This window comes from Brassica napus, chromosome A3, assembly GCF_020379485.1.
Source record: "Brassica napus cultivar Da-Ae chromosome A3, Da-Ae, whole genome shotgun sequence".
Lineage (NCBI taxonomy): Eukaryota > Viridiplantae > Streptophyta > Magnoliopsida > Brassicales > Brassicaceae > Brassica > Brassica napus.
The window spans coordinates 13,254,320-13,275,515 of record NC_063436.1 but is presented as its reverse complement, the minus strand read 5'-3'; the positions used below and the strand labels follow the sequence as shown (position 1 = coordinate 13,275,515).

The following is a 21,196-nucleotide window of genomic DNA, read 5'->3' as shown; positions in this document are numbered from 1 at the left end:
TGCTCCGTATTAGAGTACCGGTTAGATTATATATTTGGTTAAGTTTCTTTTTGCTTAATCATTTTGGTAAGACATCGGTTTAGCCTCCTTTTACTAAACCGTATGCGCTTATGTATAAATACAGAGTCTGTATGTACATTTTCAGTTGAGAAAGTATTTTTTATATTCATAACAACTTTCTTAATACTCCGCACCGCACCAAAGTTAACAGTAACAAAAATATCTATATATACTATATATCTATACGTTTTTATAACTGTTAAAATCGAGTTAAACCGTTTGTCGCGGAACCTAAAAGATTCTGTTATTAGTTCAGTTTTCGTTTTCTTGTAAATAAATTATAACGATACCAATACAAACCAAAATTTTAAACTGAAGTAGTCATCAAATTAATCAAATTTCAACCCAAAATAACCAAAAATTTTAATCAAAATTAACCAGAAAATCTAAGTTCTTAGATAAAAATTAAACCGAAACCAAAATCTTGTTAATTTGATAACATTTTCTTAACCAAACTAACCACATGCAAAATAAAATTTTCGTTCAGTTAGATTCAGCTATATTTTTGTGCTTAACTAAACTAAACAAAAAAAACGGATAAACTGAACCGAACCAGCCATTTGGACAGAACCCGCATCCTATTCGCAAATGTTTCACTATATGAAATACCGTAAGTTCTAAAACTGACAAATGAGAATAATCTCTTCCATGTAATATAATATAACTTCCCATCTTCAAATTTTCTTTTTTCCATAACTGCATTCTAATGCAAATGGCCTGTTGAGCGATGACATAATAATCTCCAAAACTCGTGGAGAAGACAAAAGATAGATAACTTAAATTTATATACTGTTTTTAAGACTGAACTAGCTGTTGTTTCCTTCGTCATCTTATTTACGCATCTGCTGCTTGTCACTTGCACTTGTCCTTCTCCTTGTGGTGAGCTCCGGTGGAAGAAGAAGCGGCGGTTTCAACATATTGCTCGGCGAGTTTCTTAATCTTGTCGCCTTCCTTGATCAAGAAGTTAGCACTCTTGGCTTTGCTGTGATACTTCATCACTTTCTCTCTGGTTTTCGTCACTGCCCATCTGTATTGATCCACGTTTATCACTCCGCTCTTACACAGTGGTCTGATATGTTCTTTGATGTATGCTTCAACCTATAAAAGAACAAAAGGAGAGAACTGTCAGGAAATGAGCGATTTTGACATAAGAAATTTAATAGCTTTTATTACCTTCTTGATGATGGAGTCACTGAACCCATCAGCTTTGCTTTTCTCTTCTTTAGACGGCTTCTCGCTTGGATTACAGTTTGGGATCCTTGTGGGAAGTTTCTTCTCTTGAATGGAAGTCTTCTCGAAGTTTGAAGCCATGAACTCTCTGTGCGTGTTGCTCTCGCACTCTGAATCAGGTGCTTTCGCTTGAAGACCGTTATCAGCAGATCCTTCAGTGAGAGGTTTCTCAACTAGTTTCTCTGTACCAGGTCCGTACAGTTCTTCACATTCAGCTAAAGAAAGGATCTCACCTCCCTCTCCTTCTCCCTCTGCCTCAGCCTCAGCTTCAGGTACAGGCTCCATAGGAACAAAGCTCTTCCCATCTTCTTCACCATTTGTTGTCCCTTCCTGGTTTATTGTTGTTTCTTCATTCCCCAAGACCTCAGATTGATTTAGAACTTTCTCAGGTTGAACAGTGGATAAAACTACCTTCACCTTAGTCAAACCTTCATCCTGCTGTGTTTCTGCAGCTTTTGTAGCCTTGGTAGCACCAATATAGTCTTCGTCATCTAACTCATACTCAAAATCCCCAAAGATGTCTGTATCAGGAACTGAACCAATGTCCAGTACATTATCTGGGCCTACTGCCTCCCTGGCTTTGTCAAAAGAACTGTCTTCTTTATCTGGAGGAACTTCTGATGAACGGTTCGGGCTGTTTGGTGGTGAATCAACAAGACCAGCTGCTCTGAGCGCTTGAAGAACGGCTAGATCATTTGAATCTTTATCATCGACATGTTCTATTCCGTTATTAGACAGTGGTGGTGAAGTACTTGGTTCTACAGCATTACTGTCCATCGCTTTGCTCTCTGAATGGTGCAGTATTTCTTGTGAGCATAGATTCAGATACACAACCTTGCTACTTGATTTGTCAGCGATCACTTTCTCGATATTTATAGCATCTGCAACGGCTAGTTCTGTTGCTGCACTTCTTCGAACTTCCAGAAGATTTTCTTTCTTCAATAAATGTTCTGTCAGCCGGTATAATTGTGCCTGCAGCAAGAGTGATTCGCTTATGAACAAAAACAAGTACATAGAGTGATTGGCTAGCTATTTCACCGATTTTTTTCAAATCAACAACACATAACCGTGTACACATTGCTTATGAACCAAAACAAGCACATAGAGTGATAGGCTAGCTATTTCACCAGTTTTTTTTTCAAATCAACAACACATAACCGTGCACTCATTAAGCTATAGACAAGCATGAAATCTTGTATTGTAGACCTCCTCTACAAGTGAAACATGTGCTAATAGCTCAAGCCTATTATGCTATTTGACCCAGAGCTAAAAGAATATCAAAAGCCCGTGACTTCCCCTTCAATATCTAGAACTAAACAATACCACGAAGAATTAGAAGCTGAAGTAAAAAGCTACTCACGTACCTGCCTAACTGTAACAGGAACTTTATTATGGCGACTGGTCGCAAGGTTTGGCCTCATATCAGCTGGAAGTTGAGCCTGACAGCAATCGTAGAAACAAACAAGCAACAATTTCAAAACAACAGATATCTAAAAGCTGACAAAGCAAGGGCCGAGAATCACACACCAACAATGGATAATTCCCTTTGAGCTCAGGAGAGCCTTCTTTGTCTTCGCTTGAGTTGCTGCCTGCTAAAGCTTTCTTTCTAGCAAGAACCTGCAATGCCCATTTCCTTTTGTCTTTCTTCAGCTCATCTGGATTCTCAAAAATAGGCGGTTTGCTTCCCGAGTTTATTTTTGATCCAGCAGCATTTGAGTTGTTCCCTTTGACATCACTGCTCTTTGGTAAGGTCTTGTCCAGTCCTGTTTCTTTCGATCCCACAAGAGGTTTGATATCATGATTTCTCGGGAACACAGAGGTATCTGCCAAATATAATCTGGAGAGAATAGGATTTGAAGCCTGTGGGGCTTCAAATGAAACATTTTTCTCGGTGTCAGCTGGATTTTTCTTCAAGAGGCTAAGAACAGACTTCAGAGTCTCAATTTTCTCAGGCTTTCCAGCTTTCATGCACCGATGCTTCCAGAACTCAACTTCACAGTCCCGATGCCATGCACTTTTCCGCTTCCCATTTGTATCTGCATAAATTTTCTTAGTGAGATTCTCTCGGACTTTTCCTTTCTGCAGCATCAATTTCTTTGCCTTCAATGCCACAGCCGGAATTTTTCTAGGTGCTTCATCCGTTTTGGAACCTGCCACAGCAGCTCTGAAAGCGGCCAAGAGTTTTGGATCAAACTGGTCTTTTCTGATGTCTTCCATTGATTTGTTACGAACGGCCTCTCTTATTTCTTTCCTTAGTTTCTCAACCAGAACCAATGACTCTTTATCATCTTCCGGTGTCTTCTTAATCTTCTTTACCCTCAAACCAACAGCATTCTCTCCTTCTGAAGACTTATCCGTCGTATTTGGAAGCGTGGGTTTCTTTTTACTCCCAAATCCTTTAACAATGCTGAATATATCAACAGTTGTATTGTTTGAAGGGGATCTGCTCTCGTGCCGAAAGGCAGCTTTTTCTTCCATTTCCTCTAGCTTTGGTTTAACGAGACGTTCTGCAATCTCTGCCTTGATTTTCGAATTGTCATCATTACCACTGGTAAAGAAATGGCACACGCTCAAACATTTGACACCAATCAGAGTAAAGAGGGAATGATGGTACCAAGAAAAGAAGATTTCATCTGTTAAACTGACCTGCAATCTGAATGTTTTCTCTTTAAGCTGACAACACTAGCAACATCTGAGTTGGAAAAGGCTGTACTAGAAAGAGCTGGCAAACACAATACATCATGTTGGACCATGTTAGACTATGCAGATGTAGGTAATGATCCATTTGCATTTAGCCATAAAAATGAAAGAAAGCAGAAGATAAGCATGACAAGAAAGGAAAGTATGTTTCTTACATTTCTCAACATTGACCGGTAGACACTCCTTTTCTTCAAGTCCTATAACAGGCTCTACAGTTGCAGAGAACGCAAAAATATCACGCCCAGAAGCAACAAGGGACAAAGCATATTGAGAATCTATACGTGACAAGAACGCACAACAAAGTCTCAGAGAACTTTGTATAAATAATCAATATACCTGTTCTAATCTCCATCTGTGCAGCAAACAACGGCTGATTTGACTCAAGTAGTAATTCAGATGATAATTGATGTGGTAAGGACTGCATGAGCTCCGATTTTCCTGGGACTTGCTCTGTATTTTCCTTCCTACCCGAGTTATTAGGATCTCCGTACACCATAGCTTGAACTAACGATGCATTGGTATCACTTGGTTTCATAGGCCACTCGTCTCCTTTGACTGTTGATACGACAAGAGCTGTCTCGCCATCATCAGCAACTGTGACTGAAAAATTTCCAGAATAAATTGCCTCGACTGAGCATCCGCTATTTGTGCTTTCAGGAATCTCCAGGGGCTTTGTTGTCTCCTTTGGTGAAGCATCAGATTCGAGTGGTTTTTCACTTGAGAGACACCTGTTCACACACAAAGGACGAAAGACTATGACAAGATAGCTGAAAAATATAGAGAAAGGGGATAATATGGCTAAGTATTAGATTTCACTCAGATTTGGTTAACTGTATCTTTTCTAGTTAAGGAAATCAGTGAAAGGCTCGAAGTTCTCCCATAAAACTATGTCTACCTAATCGGCTAATACTAACAGAGACAATTAAATTAACGCCGCATTGGTGAAATAAATCGAATCATATTTTATGCAATCATCTATAGTCATTATATGAATGGAACCTACCTCGGACATACCCATGTATCCTCTGATGCGATTTCCAGATCAAAACCCACACAAATAGCATGATACCTGTAAAGACATAGCACATAGAGGAAGCTAACAATTAGAAGGTAGCTTTTATGATCAAATTATAAGACCAGAAAATAATGCTCTAAAGATGAACAATCTAGAATAATAGAAAGTAAGTACATGGACGTGCAAGACCAGTATACATATCATATAATAAACTTCCTTCTTGCGATGGTGATCGCTAAAAACCGGTAGGGAAACTAAGCTATCAACACGATAATCTTTATATAAAAGCACAGAAGCCACAAACATTATATGGCACGGTAACAACTTAGATAGCACCAGAAGTTCACCAGACAAAGAACTTCAGTTATCAACAAAGGAGGTAAAAGAATGAACATGACACATTACAAATAAGAAAGAGGCCATGAATAAGGTTCAACAGGTAATAGTTACCATGTGTCACAAGAATCACAAGCAATTGATGTATCGAGGTTGGAATCCCCTCCAATGTAATTGAAGGTGTTACGGATCTTGCAGAGATCTCCATCTAAACAGATAACTGCCTACAAAATGATTAGGAAAGGTAAACAAGGTAGTTTTTAGTGACGTGGAAAAGGCATATATGATAATACTTACATTTTCGTCAATGTAGTGTGACGGAGAAGAGAGGGCGTCAGTCTCCTCCTCAGCGCACCAATCTTCATCTCTGCATGTATACGCTTAACGTCAGCAGATTACAGCAGTTTTTCAGCTTCACAGTACAGATTTCTATATTGAACTTTCCAATCACATGTTATGTCATTTGGAATTCATGATAAGCCACTCAACAAAGACACCAGTTAGATCGTTAAGGAAAGTAAATCCTTCAGGGAGGAAAAGAGAAGCATGAAAATAGTACCCAGATAGCGAAACATCATCAACCTTGCTGCTTTCCCCAAAATCATTCACCTTCACAGTCAAACAGAAAAAAAAACATATCAGCTAACTCCACTTACAAAAATGATGAGAAATGTTGGAGATAGAAAGAAAGAGATTACTTACAGGGACACATGTAATCAGCTGAAACTCTCTCTGACAAAGAGGGCAGAGGTTCATGATCGAAGACCAATTATCAATGCATTCAAAGCAGAACCTGAAGATTTATCAAACACAGACAAAAAAATTATCAGTCTCCTGCTGGTTGACACAGAGTGAGTGCATAAGCACACAAAGCAGAGGCAGGTGTAAGGAGGACTCTGAGAAAACATAGAGCTAAAGGGAAAGAAGGTATTGTGTACCAGTGCTGGCAACAATCAAGAAGGCCTCTATCAACAATGATGTCCATGCATATCCCACACCTTTCCCCTTCAAATCCAGCCATATCCTGTTCACAAACAAACTACAAATCAAAACTAATGCACAAACAAGCCCTAGAAAACGTGACACGAATAAAATAAAATCCTTAACGCAGCGGGGTTAATGTTCATGATTCTAACTCTAAAGCTACATATACAAGTGTTTGCAGCTCCAAGTTTAAGCTCCAGGTTCAAAAGATAAAAAAATAAAAGTGGACCCAATGATTAGGTCAACCAAAAGCGACGAAAATAGCCACAGAAAGTCCCAAGTTTACACTAACATTATGACCAACTTCACCAGCTTCGTCTTCAAGCAAGTTCCCAGCGTCGAAATCGAGCTCCATTTCCTGAAAACGAGGAAAAAAACCCAGACGAAGTGATCAAAGACGAAATCGATTTCCTCCGACGAGAGAAACGAACCCTGAAGAAAAGTACTTTAAAGAGGCAGAATCCACCTACCTCGGATCAGAAACTACGAAAGAAACCTAAGAGAAAAATCTCCAGAAACCCACCCAGAGGATGAAATTAAAATATCTTCCGAGGAAATTGATGAAAAGGTGAAGTTTTTTTTCTCTCACCGAGGGCAAAACGGGAAAGAGGTGTGAAAATTCACGGAGGGTGAAGATGACGTCACCTCCTAGTCCCAATACAGACTTTGAGGGTTAATAAGGAAAATAAATGAAACTACGTCTTCGTCTCGCTGAAGAATAAAAACTTTCATTTATTCAACGAAAGAAACACGTGCTTTTTATTCACCTTTCTGGGTCGACTAGTCTAACTCTTTCTGATTCATGTGGGCCATTTACGCTAACTCACGAATAAATTGAGCCCAAAGTTGTATACCGTGGAGTTGGTGGGTCTTGAGGATATCTATTAGGCATGGACATTCGGGGTCCCAATCGGGTTTCGGTTTTATCCATTCGGGTTTCGGTTTTTCGGGTTTATCAAAATCAACCCCATTCGGGTTATATAAAAGTTCGGTTCGGGACCGGTTCGGGTTCTATCGGGTTCGGGTCGGGGTTAGTAAATCTTCAAAGAACCGGTATAACCCATTGTACTTTCGGGTTTGGGTCCCAATCGGTTCTTCGGTTTAAAAATACCTGATTTGTACCTATTTTGTAACTAAAACATAAATAAAATCGGTTCTTCGAATTTAAAATACATGATTTGTACATATTTTAATAGCCAAAACATAAGTAAAATCGATTCAAAAATAAGAAAAAACATCAAACGTGATCATTCAAAATCAAGCGAAAGATAAACATCCCCTATATATTATTTGAGAAGCATTACAACTTTTTTTTGTAGCCACATGTCATCACTAGGTTGATTCTTAGAATCATTAGAGAAATATGTTGGTCCATCTAATTATATAATAAACTTTTTATTAAACTAACAATAAATTCATCATTAATGTACTTTATTATTTCCTTTAATAAAATTTACGGAATTACCTAATGTGGCTAAAGTATATATGGCAATTAATGATTTTGAATAATAAAGATTTGATAAAAAAAATTAGTGTATCTTCTATCATATTTGTTTAATTTAAAACTATTAAATAAATTAACCAACCACAATAACCATATAATAAAAATTTAGATTTTTCTGTATATGTTATATTTTGAATTTTTTAAAACGACTATAAATTACTAAAACTGTTAAAAACCTCACATTCAAATTTTGTGATCCATGGTTTAAAATTTCTGTTATGAAGAAATACAAATGATTACAAAATTATATAAGTAAAAAGTCTAATTTAACTAATTATTTTAATATATATATATATCGTTTTAAATTAAACTATAAACCATATAAAACACATAAATAATTTAGTTTCAAAATTTACTTTGAACAATTTTTTTGATAAAAGTTTTGAACGAACATTGACAACTTATTTTTAAAAAATATAAATTACTAAAACTATTAATCCCACAGTAAAAATTTTGTTATTAGTAATTTAATTTTTTTTAAACGATACAAATGATCAAAAAAATATATGAGTAGAAATCATCATTTAATAGACATTAATATTAAAAATATACTAACATATACTATGTATGTTAGTATCATTTAAATTTAATTACATATCCTATCAAATATAAAATAATATTTTTTGGATTAATAAAATTGATTTATATGTTCACACCAATTTAATTATATATCTAATAGTTACTGACTTTTAATTATTCAATATATATTTATTATTTCATAATATGTAAAATATTTAATACATAAAATAATTTTTATATATAATGTTCACTCCGCGCAATGCGCGGATCTTAACCTAGTAGTTAGTGATATAAAGAAAACCATATAAATGAAATCATAAAACAAAAAATAAGTTCTCATGAAATGAGAAACATTATTCAATAAAAACAAAACCAAAATCTAAAAACTTCAGGCATCAACCGCCACATTCCACCATCAATCTTCATTTGATGTAACAGATAATTATTTTATAAGTTCAATAATATCTTAAAGTATTTTTGATACATATTAAGAATTAAGATCATATTTGGTAGAAGTTTTTTTTGTGATTTTAAATGTTTCGGGTTCTATCGGATATCCATTTAGGTCCGGGTTCGATTCGGATAATACCCATAACCCAAAATACCAAAAAACAGGATCCATTCGGTATTTATGTCGGATTCGGATCGGTTCAGATTCATTTTTATCGGATCGGGTTTGGTTCGGATTTTCGGGTTCGGTTTATTTGCCCAGCCCTAATATCTATTGCGCTTTCAAACACGTCGCAGTAGATAATGGACACGCCTCGAAGCTCATGGTTAAGCTGATGGACAGTGTATCTATCTCATGACGAAGTTGGACTCAATGATCATGTTGTTCACTTCTTCTGCACACTCTCCATTGTGGCTCCTGTATTTCTGCAAGTAGTACGGTGCACATCCAATCGGTGGCAACCCCATCACCCACCACCATCCTCCGCACTTTGAAATTGTACAAGGTCTGTGAAACAAACAGACTACTTCTCTTATTGGTGGAGATCAAAGAATACTTCTCTTCTTGGAGGAGATCAAAGAATGATACTCACTGATGAAGAAAACATATATATGACTCGGTTATCTTTAGGCTATCAATACGCAGCTTCAAGAGCTTTTGAATATCTGATCCTCTCTCTCTCTCTCCACCATTGGTGAATCTCATGAGCTTCTTATAAATTCCATCAAGTTTTTTTTCATGTGTTAAATTCAATCTGTTTCAATATAATAATTACAGAGTGAAAGAATGAAGAGAAGTGGTTCTTGTCCTCTCTAACCAGTCTCCTCTTGCAAATGCAAAACATTCACCAACACAGAATGAGGCTCTTCTGCAACTTCAGAGAAATCAATGAAGTTTTTCTTTAACAAGACTTCAGTTTCTAAGCTTTGGTTCGGTAACTAGCAGCTTTCCTTACTAGCATCATCAGCAGCCCAACGTAATTATCATCAAAGCTTTATAACTTGAGGCGCTTCTATAGTTAATTGGATTAAGTGGAGATTTATAATTGAACTTAGTTAACTATTTTGATGTACCAATCTAAAGCTTACAAATACTATAAGGGGAAATCTTTCATTTCATGTGATTACATTTCTGTGCAAGCTTCCCAATCAAGAAAGAGATTAGGGGAAAATGGTCAATTTTCATATCCCTCCCTGACCAAAAGAACACACCAATTACAACCAAAGATTCAACATTTCCTCTTCTGCTAGTCTCCAAGAAGAGAAAGACTCATAAATGAATGTCGTACACTTCATAAATTGAATCGAAACCAAACTGCATTAATAGTAACGCCATTGTTCTGCGGATCACATTAATCAGTTGGGGAATCTTGCGGCTCTTCTTCCCCAGGGACGTTGCTGCTGCTGGTGGTACTGCAGTCCAACACCATTGTTGCCTACATTGATTCCCTTTTCTGTAAACATTCTCATTCTCATCCTCTCTTCTTTCATGTTTGCAAACCGAGAGTCCAGCGTCTGAGGCCCTTGCCTCTGCCCTCCTCCATTTGGTTGCTTCTGCTCTATCTTCTCCCATTGCTGCTGCTGCATTATGTTTGCAGATCAAGATCAATTCATTATTTTGATATGGATATGCCAATTAAGTCATCATAATGCTCATATAATAACACACACAAGATACTCATGCATGGTTGGTTGGTCGTTTCCATGCTTACTGACAGAAACCAATACCACAAAGGTTATCTAAGATATAGATATAAATAATTTACCTTTGAGACAAACCCTCTTGGTGCAGATCCATACTGAGCTGGTGGAGTAATGAACCTGCACAAAAGAAAAACAGCTGAATAACTGGAAAAGCTACGCAGGGGGATCAATCAATAGATCAACCTTCTGATACCGTGTTCTTGGTAACAGATTATTAACAGATGAGCAAAGTCTTTGGTCAATGAGCCTGAACCCCTTCAGTTACCTCAAATCTAATAAGTACCACCAACACACTAATCTCTGACTACTCCTCCTCCAAATACCCCCTTAGACTCAACTGCATGATTTTGAATAGCTATTTTGAACACCATCTATCACCCAGCAAGGAGTTACGAAACATAAGTATACAAACCCGTGCAACTTTCCCATAGAAACACCCGATGGTAAAGGAGCTTATAAGCCTCTCACCTCAGAGAGAGTAGAATAGCATAGAGGGGAGCCCATGTTATTAAGCAAATGATCAGAGAATTATCAAGCAGTCTAGACCTTGATTGATTCGTATTAGCCATCCTTCCAGCGTTATAAGGTCTACCACGGATTGGAGCACCAGAAGCAACATCACGAGCAACAGCTGTTGTAACAGGTCCTTGGAAATTAGACCTTCTCTTTGCAAAAGCACCCTGAAAATTACGACATAAAGTCAGAACATAAACACAAAGCAAATGACAAGACAAAGAAGCTAACCTGTCTAACATCAGACCGTGAGTCCATATAACGCTGAGCTTTTACCGTACTGTTTTTGGCCGCACCATTAAACTTCTCCTTTTTATTCTGCGGCCTCAAAAAAAAACAATCAGTGGTTCAATAAAGAGACATCACAATTGGTATTGAGAAGCTTAAGACTACTTACGGATGCTCTCAGTTTAAGACTACTTACGGATGCTCTCAGTTTCTTGCCTTTATTGACATTGGTGTTGTTGCGCTTTGACATCTTGATAATAGCATCTACACGAATCATACAAAGATGATGAGCTTTCAAAGACAAATTAAAGATAAAAAAAACACACAAACCTAAAGACATGTCCATTTTCTTCTCGGTGAGAGCAACGGTCTCCGTAGTAATAGGCTTTTCATTCGCCATCTGCAAAAAACAGAACGTCGGAGATTAACACAAATTAAACCAAAACCCAAGTTTTCCCAATCAAATTGACGGATTCACGAACCAATTCACTTGTGAGTTGAGAGAAAAGGAAATGCTCTTCCTTTTTTTTTATCCGACGACGAGTGAAACCAGAGATTACTGAGTCAACTCGTTAGTACCTTTTGAGCAGAAACAGTTGATCTATTTTATCATCTGGGTCGACGGATCCCAACCGGTTATTGTTACGATGCCTAAAGGTTTCTGTCTCTGTATACGTGTCCAATTATCACTGGATAAAAAATCTATAGGCCATATCATTGGATGATTATATATTTTCGATTTTCAGTAAAATTAATTATTCTATATTATTGTGAATCCTTTCCCACATTTATGAAATTTCCTAATCTGAAAACAAAATATGCGACGTTTTAAAATCTTTTCTCTCTCTCATAGAGCATCTAAAAAAAACTTCATAACTTTAAATATATAATTTTTTGCTTTATAAAAAAAGTTTAAAAATTCAAAACTTCAAATTTAGAGTTTTGGAAAATAAAATTGTATATTTAAAGTTTCACTATTCAACTTCAAATCTGTGTTTATAACTTATTATTTATATCTTCAAATTTGGTCCTTACAATTAGCTTCAGTGTTTTTAATTTTCAAAAAAAAAAATTAGCTTCAGTGTTTTTCTCTATTCGGATTCCAAACTTGTGTTTTCCGTATCTCTTATGGTTCACTTGTCCAATCTCTGCGTACTTTTACTCAAATCTTGGTTTCAGTTTTTTTGTGGGTTCTCTGAAATTCTGGTTTTGAGAATAATGGCTTTTGATGAAAATACCTGCAGCCCAACTCTTTAAACACGGACACAGTTTGATTCTCAATTCATGTTTATTGAAAAAAGATAGCAGGGCCCGAGAATTCAGATTTAGTTAATGAATCAAACACTTATTGAAATCATAATTATAGAACAATATAATATTTAAGAATGAAATAGATGAATATGTGCAAGTGAAATTTTATCCATTTTTAGTTCAATAGATCTTCTGCTGTTGTTTTGGAATCAACTAAGATATATATATATACGGATATATCGTATACACCTAGCAAAGAGGGTAAGGAGTCAAGCATTATATGTTGTTAGCATAGAAATCAAAATTGGGCATCTGGCTTCCACTTTTTGTTGTAATAAAAAAGAGATGAGGAGATTTATTGTAACTATCCTATTTCGCAATAAGGTGAGTTGAATGAATGAGATGAGGTGACTACTTTTTGTGAATGAGTTATTTGATCCGAAATAACTAGTTCTGATTTAATTTTAGTAAATACTCTTATGGCTTTCTCAACCTATTTCTTTCTCTGTATTCTATATTTACTCAATTTATCTGGTTGATAAAAATTATTTCAAAAATTCTCTACATAAACATAAATGAATCCAAATATTTGAAGATTCGACACACTATACATATTAAAAAGATTTTAATGATTAGGGAGGAACTATCTTAGCTTCAGTGCGTTCTTTCTTCAGGAATTACATACCATATTTATGATATTTAAATATTTTCTTATTTATCATTGTAATCTTTAAATTTTTTATATCTTATAAATATTTCAAATTTATTTTTATAATTCAAGTTTTATACATAAAATTAAATAAAAATCAAAAAAAGATTTATAAAATATTAAAACTAGAATTATATAACAAGCATATGAAACATAAACTCATATTTTTTTTTAAATACATATAGACATAATAATTACATAAATTTAGATATTACAACAAAACTAATATTTTGGTACGAAGAGTGATTTCATCACCAACATTTCTCGCTGGAACAGTAGTTGTTGTTGCAACGATTGTCGTTGTGGTTCCAGCGGTTGTCACGGTTTTATTACTTGCTGCAACGTATAGTGGAGTTTGATTATCAATGGTATGTTATTGTTCGTCATTTTCCTTTTGAGAAAACATGAAAGCGAATTAGTACTCCAATCAACAAATAACATATTATTTTAAGCAAAAATAATAGTCTAACATTTATTGCCATTTTTTTATTGTTTTTGTAGAATGCAAAAGCGTTACAAATCACTAAATCATATCAATTTAAGTCTGAAAAATATTATGCAAACTCGCTTACAAGCGTTTGCAGAAAACGTTTGTATAGACTTTAGGTTATTTCATAAACTCGCTTTAGAATCGTTCGTGGAAATGAATCGTTTTGGTAACATTCTAAAATAAAATAAAAAAGAAATGTTTCGTGGAAGTGCTGAAAGCAAATCGCAAATCCGTTTTTATAAATCCTCAAAGAAATCATTTATAAAACGGTAATAAATCAATCCAATTAAAGCTTTTGATACAAAAGTGATTAAGAATTAAGATTGTAGGAAGCCATAAATCGAATTGACATAAACATAAATACAAAACACGATGCTAAGGAAACCGATGATTCAAGGAAAGACTAAATAGAAACGTTTTTGAAAAACAGACCATGGAGTCAAGATAAATCTCTTTCCTTAATTCTTAATATTCGCTCGTAAGTGCAACGGTATGAATAAGAATCTCAGGATAAAACCATGATAGAATATCACGCGACACTCGTGAACAGCCCCTACGAACTATAGAACTACGAAACACTCTCTAAAGAAATTTACGCTTGGAGGTTTTGTTGGTTTTTCTCTTGATGTAAAAGTTATCGAATAAATAAGGAGGATACGAGATTTTAAAGAGGAGAAGACGAGCCATTTTCCTTAACTGTTGCAGTACGTGCGCACGTTAGTAGAAATTTCGCGAAGATCCCGGAGGTAAGGCATTATGAAATTTACTCAGCAAGATCTTTTCTCGCTTAAACATTTCAATAAGAAGAGAAAAGCATATCTTTTTGACGAACTACATGTTGTTTAGAAACAAAATGCATGTTGTTTTGCTAAGAAAATATGAAAAAATCAGTGAGTTTAATTTGGTATAAAAAAATTTCTTTACCAATTTTTAACATCCACGCTCGGACGACAGCATCCGGTAGAGAGTCAATTTTTCTTCTGAGCAAATAAAATTATTTTGCAAATAATAATGAGATATATTAAAAAAAAGATTAAATTGGCCTTTTATAAAAATGGGGATTTATTTGGCCTTAATGTAAGAATTTGAGATTTATTTGGCAATTTTCCCAAATCTAGTATAACGAGTATTTTTAAATCCATTTTTTTGTCGACTCCATTATTATTATTAATAAACATTTGTAAGTTTCTTTTGAGGTAAAAAAATAAACATTTTCTTAGTTGATGAGAGAATTCGCATGAAAATACTACAAACCAGTATAGTATATTAAGAGAGAGAAAAAAATCCTCCGACCTCTCTCTAGAAAAGATTTTTGGAATCGCGATCTCCGACCGGCGGTGTGGTTTCTCTGTACCACCGTCGGTCGGGAAAAGTTGTTTTATGGCGACGTTTAATCTTCGATTCTCGCGTTCTCTTCCCGGCATGGACGGCTCCGGCGGTGTTGCATGTCCGGCCCCTGCTCCGGTGTCGCATCTTTCGATTGATGGGCGACCGGCTTTGACTCCGGAGACCACACCTTCTTCTTCGGTGATGGTCTGTCGGCACTTAGCTTTTCTGTTAGTGTTGGTTGTTTTATTTCTGGGTTTAATCGGTCTTTGCTTGATTTCTTTAATCCGTGGGGCTGGTTTTAATCTCGGATTTGGTGGCTTGGAGGCTGTGGATGAGATCTCGAATTGATCGATGATGCTCTCCGCTTAAGGATTCCAGGCACTGAAGGGTTGTGATGCAGTTTCTAGTTTCCGGTGTGTTTACCGGCGTGCTCTCTAGGGGTGAAGAAAGTGGAAGGCCTGGATGATGCGTGTACCTCGTTTGGTTGAGGGCTAACCACGTGTCATATTCTCGATAAGAATCTCGACGTATGTTTGTCGAGTGTTGTTGTTGGGTCAACGTTTAGTGTTACTGGGCTTCGAAGCCCAACTGTTATCTCTTTTACTTTGTGCTATAGTTTAAGTTTTGTATCAGTTGTTTGTTTTTTGAATGGTTCTTGTACTATGTGGGCTTTGGCTTTTTAATAAAATAAGATGGCAAAAAAAAAAAAAGAATTCGCATGAAAACCAAATGAATAGAAAATTCACAGTATTATACCACTGACAAAGAAAGACTTTTTGTTGGTTCAATAATAGACAATATAGACTTTACGAGAAGGAAACCTCTCTCGAGAGGAAAAGGTGACCTGTCATCACCGAAGTCACTCAGCAATTATAAACAACGGTTTCTCTTTATCAACTTACATATGTAACCGTTACAACACACATCATGTGATCAAAACTTTTGTTTTTACAATAAACTGGACTGGCCGATCAATTTAATAATGCAATTGTGAATCTCGTTCGGTGTGATTATAGCACATAAGTTTAAATATATTAGACCAAAAAAAAAGTTTAAATATATATATGTGTGTGAATATAGCACAAAAAGTTAACCAACGAACACAGAAGAAACCAACTCTGGATTTTTTCGGTGGATCATGTAGAAAATCATGTATTTATCCTTAAACTAAGGATTGTTGTCCCCATTTCTTTTCACTTTCAGTTAATTTGAGATTTTTGAAACATATGCATGCAAGTTATGAAACAGACGTGTGTCTTAGCCCTCTTTCAAAAAAAAAAAACAGACGTGTGTCATTAACTCATAATATGTGTCCGTTAGTGGACGGACCTCCCTTTGCAAGAAAAATGATGTTCTTTCTTTTTCAGAAAGAAATGTTCTTGTTTTGTTTTTTTTTTCCTTACAAACATTTGGATCTTTTCTTTATCAGTTCGGAAAAAAATCATTTGTCAAAAAAAAATCTACCTAATGTATTAAAATTAAAGTATTATATGGAATTAATTAGCAGTGATATCACATGATATATTACGGGTTTCGTCATTAAAGTTTTATAATATCTTTAAAATTTCATAAACAATAATATTTTCATGTTAATATAGTCACAAAACAGAAAATATTTGAACTTTTTAAAATTAAATACCTACAAAATACTCATACATTTTCAAGATTATTTTCAATAATATTTTTTATTTTAAATATAAATGACCGATAAGTATATATTAATTATTATTATTAGGGTTTATTAGAATAGCAAATAAATAGTCTAAAACTAAACAAATGTGAGATAAGGTAAATAAATAAAATTTAAATAAAGCATATACACAAATTTAAATATAAATTATAATCTAACAATAATTGTTTTTTGAAAAATGTAGATCAAAATTAAATTAACATTTTTTAAAAAATGTTTGACGCATTAGAACTATTCTACAAAGTTGAAAAAAAAATCGACAAATAAAAATATTGTAGAGTACTAATTACCACCTATGTTTTTTAGTATATAATTAGAATAAAAGTATTGTCCTACCTTTTTTTAAAAAAATGTTTTTTTTTTGCAAAATGATAGACATCATTTACAAGATAAAAATGTTCCAGAAGTCATTCAATGCAATACCTAAAAGTTTAACCAAAATATCAGTATACTCAAAATTTTAGAATCCTTTTATACAGAGAACGTTACTTGTATGTCTTTAAAAATTCTTACATACGGATTAGTTTAAATTCTCCTCTCGAATGTTTCTTCAGTTCAATAAGAAAATTAAAAATTACTGGGTTACAAAAAAATTACAACAAAAGAGTTATCGTAAACTACAACAAAAGAGTTATAGGAACTGATATCCCAAGATATTAAAATAGTCAGCTACTTACAAACACTTTGGTCGACCAAGTTGTCTACATTACGTTTTATATTTAAGTCTTTTTTAACTTAATTAAAGTCTTTTTTTTTTAAATTAAATTTTAAGTCATTTTCTTGTTCCATAAATAAACTTATTTTGATAGATGTGGCAGTCCAACGTATTCCACTTTCTTTCTATCCTTTTAATAATAATAGCATATAAAAGACATGACAAGAAATGTATGTATATATATCACATAAGCATAGTTAATATACTTTTTGATATGTATATAATATACTTTTGCCCACCTCAAAGATGGGCTAGTCGTCGAACCCTTCAAGTAGAGTCGTTGTCATGGAAAAGGATATTACTCTGCCCATTCTAGCAGGAGATTGCGTCTCTGGCGATAGGAAGCGAGTAAGAATGGCTGATCCAGAAACTACCGTTGGCGGAGAGGGCAGACCTGTTAAATTACCCAAAACCAAAGACAACGGTAATGATTCCACGATGAAACTCACTAGTTTTCTATTTTTCTTTTTAAATTCCATATGTTTCGAATATCAAGAGAGGAGTTGAGTGATCATTTAATTTAGCACAAAACTATCGTTACTAAAATCAGAAAATATTGAGATAGGGATTAAAATAACTCTTTAGAAGGGACAGAAATTATATCATGTGTCATTTTGAGAGCAGTTTGTAAGCAATCAAGGTCAATGTTTTTTGTGGTTAATACTTAATAGCCTTTTTTACTAAACGAATAATTAAAACAAGCAATCTATTTACTTTTTAAACGTGAAAATTATTGTGTTTTACTACAAAAGGAAAACTAATGCGTATAAAAAAAGCAAATCTGGTGAATGTATATAGATATATAGGTGATATACTTGTTAGAATTTAAAACAACTGTCCGTATGCACATACATGCATACAAGTTTGGTTTATAGAAAACCCTTTAACAAAAAAAAAAAAAAGTTTGGTTTATAGAATCTATCCAAATTTGTGTATGTTGTTTGAATCTGCGTATGTTGTTGACAAAAGAATTTTCATGATTAAATTAATGCATCAGACTAAACATTCGTGCCATCAAAAGCTCAAAAAGAAAAACTAAACATTCGGGTGAGTATATGAATGTGATAACGTGTTCGTCTGTTCGAACTTCGGTGACTGAGACACTTTTAAAGAGTTATTTTTGGGTTCACCTCCTAGGAGTACCTCTAAATTCACTAACTAATAGGATTTTACTATTTCAAATTTGATATTTTTAAAAAAAGAAAACAAAATATTAGCAAGTTATATTCTGTTTTTAAAATAAAAAAAAATAAAAAAAAATAATAGTTACAGAAAAAAGAATTTGAATAAATTTTTTTTAATATGGTCAACAAAACACTATACCTTAAATCTTAATCTCTAAACTCTAAACTCTAAATCCTAAACCTAAACCTTTGGTAAACCCTAAACCTTTGGGTAAACTCTAGATCCTTGGGTAAACTCTAAACATTTGGATAAATTTTAAACTCTAAATAAAAACACTAAACTCTAAAAATCTAAACCTTAAATTTTAAACCCTAAACTCTTGAGTGTTTTAGTGTTTAGTGATTTTGATTTAGAGTTTAAGATTTATCTTAGAATTTAGGGTTTATTCAAGGGTTTGGGATTTAGGATTTAATGTTTGTGACGACGTTAAAAATATTTTTTTTGTAATTACTACTATTTTTATTTATTTCTTTTTATTTTTTAATTTTAAAAAAATAATATAATTTGATAATATTTGGTTTTCTTTTTTAAAAGATATTAAATATGAAATAACACAATCATATTGGTTGGGTTCACTTTAGGGGGACCCATGAATAAGTCTTTAAATAGTGTTCCTTCAAATTTTTATTTCAAAATAAAATTTATTTACTTAAATTGTTTTTTTTTAATTTCTTAAAATAAAACATACCAGAATTATGCTAAAAGTTCTTACGTTGATGACTAATAATACATTTTTTTTTTTGATAAGTAATAATACATTTTTTCCTCTATATATATCTTAGGAGATGTAGTAGGGTCGACATCGGAGGCAACACAGGTCCCTGTCGTATCAATAATGGCTGACATGGCGACTAACGATCTTGACGGAAAAACAAACGCCGGCCACGGGGTAGTCTCAGTCATGGGACGGCAGAGAGCTATGACGACCGCCGTTTCCACTGTCGTCGACGAGATCCCTTCTTATGATATTTTTGGAATTTTCGATGGTCCTAGGCTTGCTAAATTATTAGAGGAGAGGCTGTGTCGGCTCGTGAAGGAGGAGGTAACGGCATGCCACGGCCGTGGAGTTGCGGCAGACTGGAGTAAAGTGACGAGATCATGTTTTACGGAAGCGGTGGGGACTGTGAGGTCTACTGAAGCGAAAGCGGTGGTTACTATTGTCGGAAAAGAGGAGGTAATTTTGCTTTGCCGTGGCGGCGCAAGGGCGGTTCTTTACTCTCAAGGCGGAATCGCTTTGCCTCTTTGCGACATCCATCGTCACCAGGTAATAGCTTTGCCGCTTTGCCTTTTGATAATATCTTATTTTTGCACCACCTTAATTGTGGCTTGTATTTAATTCAGTAATAGAATGGCCTTTGTAGAAAGAAAAAAAAGAAGAAGCAAATGTTAACTGATCCAACCGTTATATTATAGTACTAAGATATAACATTTTTTGTAACACTGAATAATACTAAAAAGTTCTTTGTTTTCCAATTATATAACGGAATATATTTTTTCTATAGAGTGATGTAGATCAAAAGCTGAAGATCCATAAGCGAACAATGATTGATGATTTCATAGTTCTTGCATGCGAAGGCCTATGGGATGTTGTCTCCGACGACGACACATATCGACTTGTCCAAAGTTGTCTTTACGGGGAATTACCAGACGGGTTAGAATTCTTACTAAATACTATTATTTGTATATTTTTCACAAAAAAATTTTGTTTCTGAAACGTATATGTATACGTAGATTTAAGATAATTATTATGTGACAGATGTCAAAGTGAATCAAGTTCTACAAAGGCTGCGGTAATCTTAGCAGAGCTTGCAATAGCTAGTGGAAGCAAAGAGAATATAAATGTCATCGTTATTGATTTGAGGAGTTCTACTGTATCTTAGCCTTCATTTTTAGTTGTGATGGTTCTCAGCTATTAATAGTTTTTATTTTCCTTTCTTCATTAGCATTTTTCCATCTTACGTCTTGGTTTTAGATACTTTTTTGGGTGTCATTGAGTTGTGTTTTGTTCGATTAGCTTTATTTTCTTTAATTTTCACTTGTATTTTTCTTTAAATAAATAATTTGCTTGAGAGTTTATTTTCCTCCCATAATGTATGTAATATTTTATTTTATTTTGTAACGGACACATAATGTATGTAATACAGAGTAAAAAGTAATGAATACATCATTATTATAAGAATTCAAATATTTGATGGGGAAATATGATGTTAGTTGAAATATTGTAGTGGCCCGCATGCCGCCGATCCGCTCCTACTGACTCGGACAACTTTAACAGACTTTCAAGAATTTAGAGTTAGGCCTGGCTGTGACCATGTAGCACCAGTTTTGTCTCCGGCAAATTCTTTTTTTTTTGTCTTATTATAACTTCCTATAGTGATCGAATCAACATATATCATATAAGATTTAGGATTAGAACGTAGTCCAACCACAATTGATTTAAGCCGTCCGACTAGTCTTATGAGGTAGCCAGCCCCAACAAAAAAAGAATCTTGGTCAATTGAATTTTCAACTCGACCCTCACACTAGACTGAAGGAACCTGATTCGACGTGCTTTGCAAAGACCATAGTGAATCGGCAACATAGA

General features: G+C 34.5%; 3 protein-coding genes across 16 annotated transcripts; 1 reads left to right on the top strand and 2 right to left on the bottom strand.

Annotated features, from left to right (window-relative positions):
* Nucleotides 1-691: 691 nt before the first annotated feature.
* On the bottom strand, nt 692-6,997 carry LOC106438806 (uncharacterized protein At4g10930-like). The gene is made up of 15 exons (XM_013880089.3): nt 6,796-6,997; nt 6,618-6,683; nt 6,280-6,365; nt 6,044-6,134; nt 5,901-5,950; nt 5,639-5,708; nt 5,456-5,565; nt 4,994-5,059; nt 4,327-4,718; nt 4,146-4,199; nt 3,937-4,012; nt 2,818-3,838; nt 2,655-2,729; nt 1,234-2,262; nt 692-1,158 (listed from the first exon to the last, which is right to left on the bottom strand). The coding sequence occupies exons 2-15, from the start codon at nt 6,678-6,680 to the stop codon at nt 913-915; spliced, it is 3,429 nt and encodes a 1,142-aa protein (XP_013735543.1). The 5' UTR covers nt 6,681-6,683; nt 6,796-6,997; the 3' UTR covers nt 692-912.
* A 2,893-nt stretch (nt 6,998-9,890) lies between these two features.
* On the bottom strand, nt 9,891-11,950 carry LOC106438807. 14 transcript variants are annotated; one of them, XM_048776031.1, is made up of 7 exons: nt 11,726-11,950; nt 11,574-11,643; nt 11,413-11,507; nt 11,247-11,333; nt 10,971-11,182; nt 10,565-10,619; nt 9,891-10,382 (listed from the first exon to the last, which is right to left on the bottom strand). In XM_048776031.1, the coding sequence occupies exons 2-7, from the start codon at nt 11,641-11,643 to the stop codon at nt 10,155-10,157; spliced, it is 747 nt and encodes a 248-aa protein (XP_048631988.1). In that variant the 5' UTR covers nt 11,726-11,950; the 3' UTR covers nt 9,891-10,154. The 14 variants fall into 14 exon arrangements, with proteins under 14 accessions (XP_048631988.1, XP_013735545.2, XP_048631989.1 ...); XM_013880091.3 differs by having other exon boundaries at nt 9,891-10,376; XM_048776032.1 differs by having other exon boundaries at nt 9,891-10,373.
* Nucleotides 11,951-17,652: 5,702 nt separating this feature from the next.
* On the top strand, nt 17,653-20,688 carry LOC106443841 (probable protein phosphatase 2C 54). The gene is made up of 4 exons (XM_013885395.3): nt 17,653-17,851; nt 19,395-19,876; nt 20,115-20,263; nt 20,369-20,688. Exons 1-4 carry the CDS (start codon nt 17,713-17,715, stop codon nt 20,490-20,492), a joined length of 894 nt encoding a protein of 297 aa, XP_013740849.1. The 5' UTR covers nt 17,653-17,712; the 3' UTR covers nt 20,493-20,688.
* The last annotated feature ends 508 nt before the right edge of the window (nt 20,689-21,196 follow it).

Excerpts from the sequence above, each read along its gene's own strand:
- LOC106438806 (XM_013880089.3), bottom strand. The coding sequence starts at position 6,680 with ATGGAGCTCGATTTCGACGCTGGGAACTTGCTTGAAGACGAAGCTGGT. Across the intron at positions 5,709-5,900 it reads GATGATGTTTCGCTATCTGG|AGATGAAGATTGGTGCGCTG; the intron begins GTACTATTTTCA and ends GTATACATGCAG. Across the intron at positions 3,839-3,936 it reads AGAAAACATTCAGATTGCAG|TGGTAATGATGACAATTCGA; the intron begins GTCAGTTTAACA and ends TTTCTTTACCAG.
- LOC106438807 (XM_048776031.1), bottom strand. The coding sequence starts at position 11,643 with ATGGCGAATGAAAAGCCTATTACTACGGAGACCGTTGCTCTCACCGAG. Across the intron at positions 11,508-11,573 it reads GAAAATGGACATGTCTTTAG|ATGCTATTATCAAGATGTCA; the intron begins GTTTGTGTGTTT and ends TGATTCGTGTAG. Across the intron at positions 10,383-10,564 it reads CAAGAGGGTTTGTCTCAAAG|CAGCAGCAGCAATGGGAGAA; the intron begins GTAAATTATTTA and ends GCAAACATAATG.
- LOC106443841 (XM_013885395.3), top strand. The coding sequence starts at position 17,713 with ATGGAAAAGGATATTACTCTGCCCATTCTAGCAGGAGATTGCGTCTCT. Across the intron at positions 17,852-19,394 it reads ACCCAAAACCAAAGACAACG|GAGATGTAGTAGGGTCGACA; the intron begins GTAATGATTCCA and ends TATATATCTTAG. Across the intron at positions 20,264-20,368 it reads TACGGGGAATTACCAGACGG|ATGTCAAAGTGAATCAAGTT; the intron begins GTTAGAATTCTT and ends ATTATGTGACAG.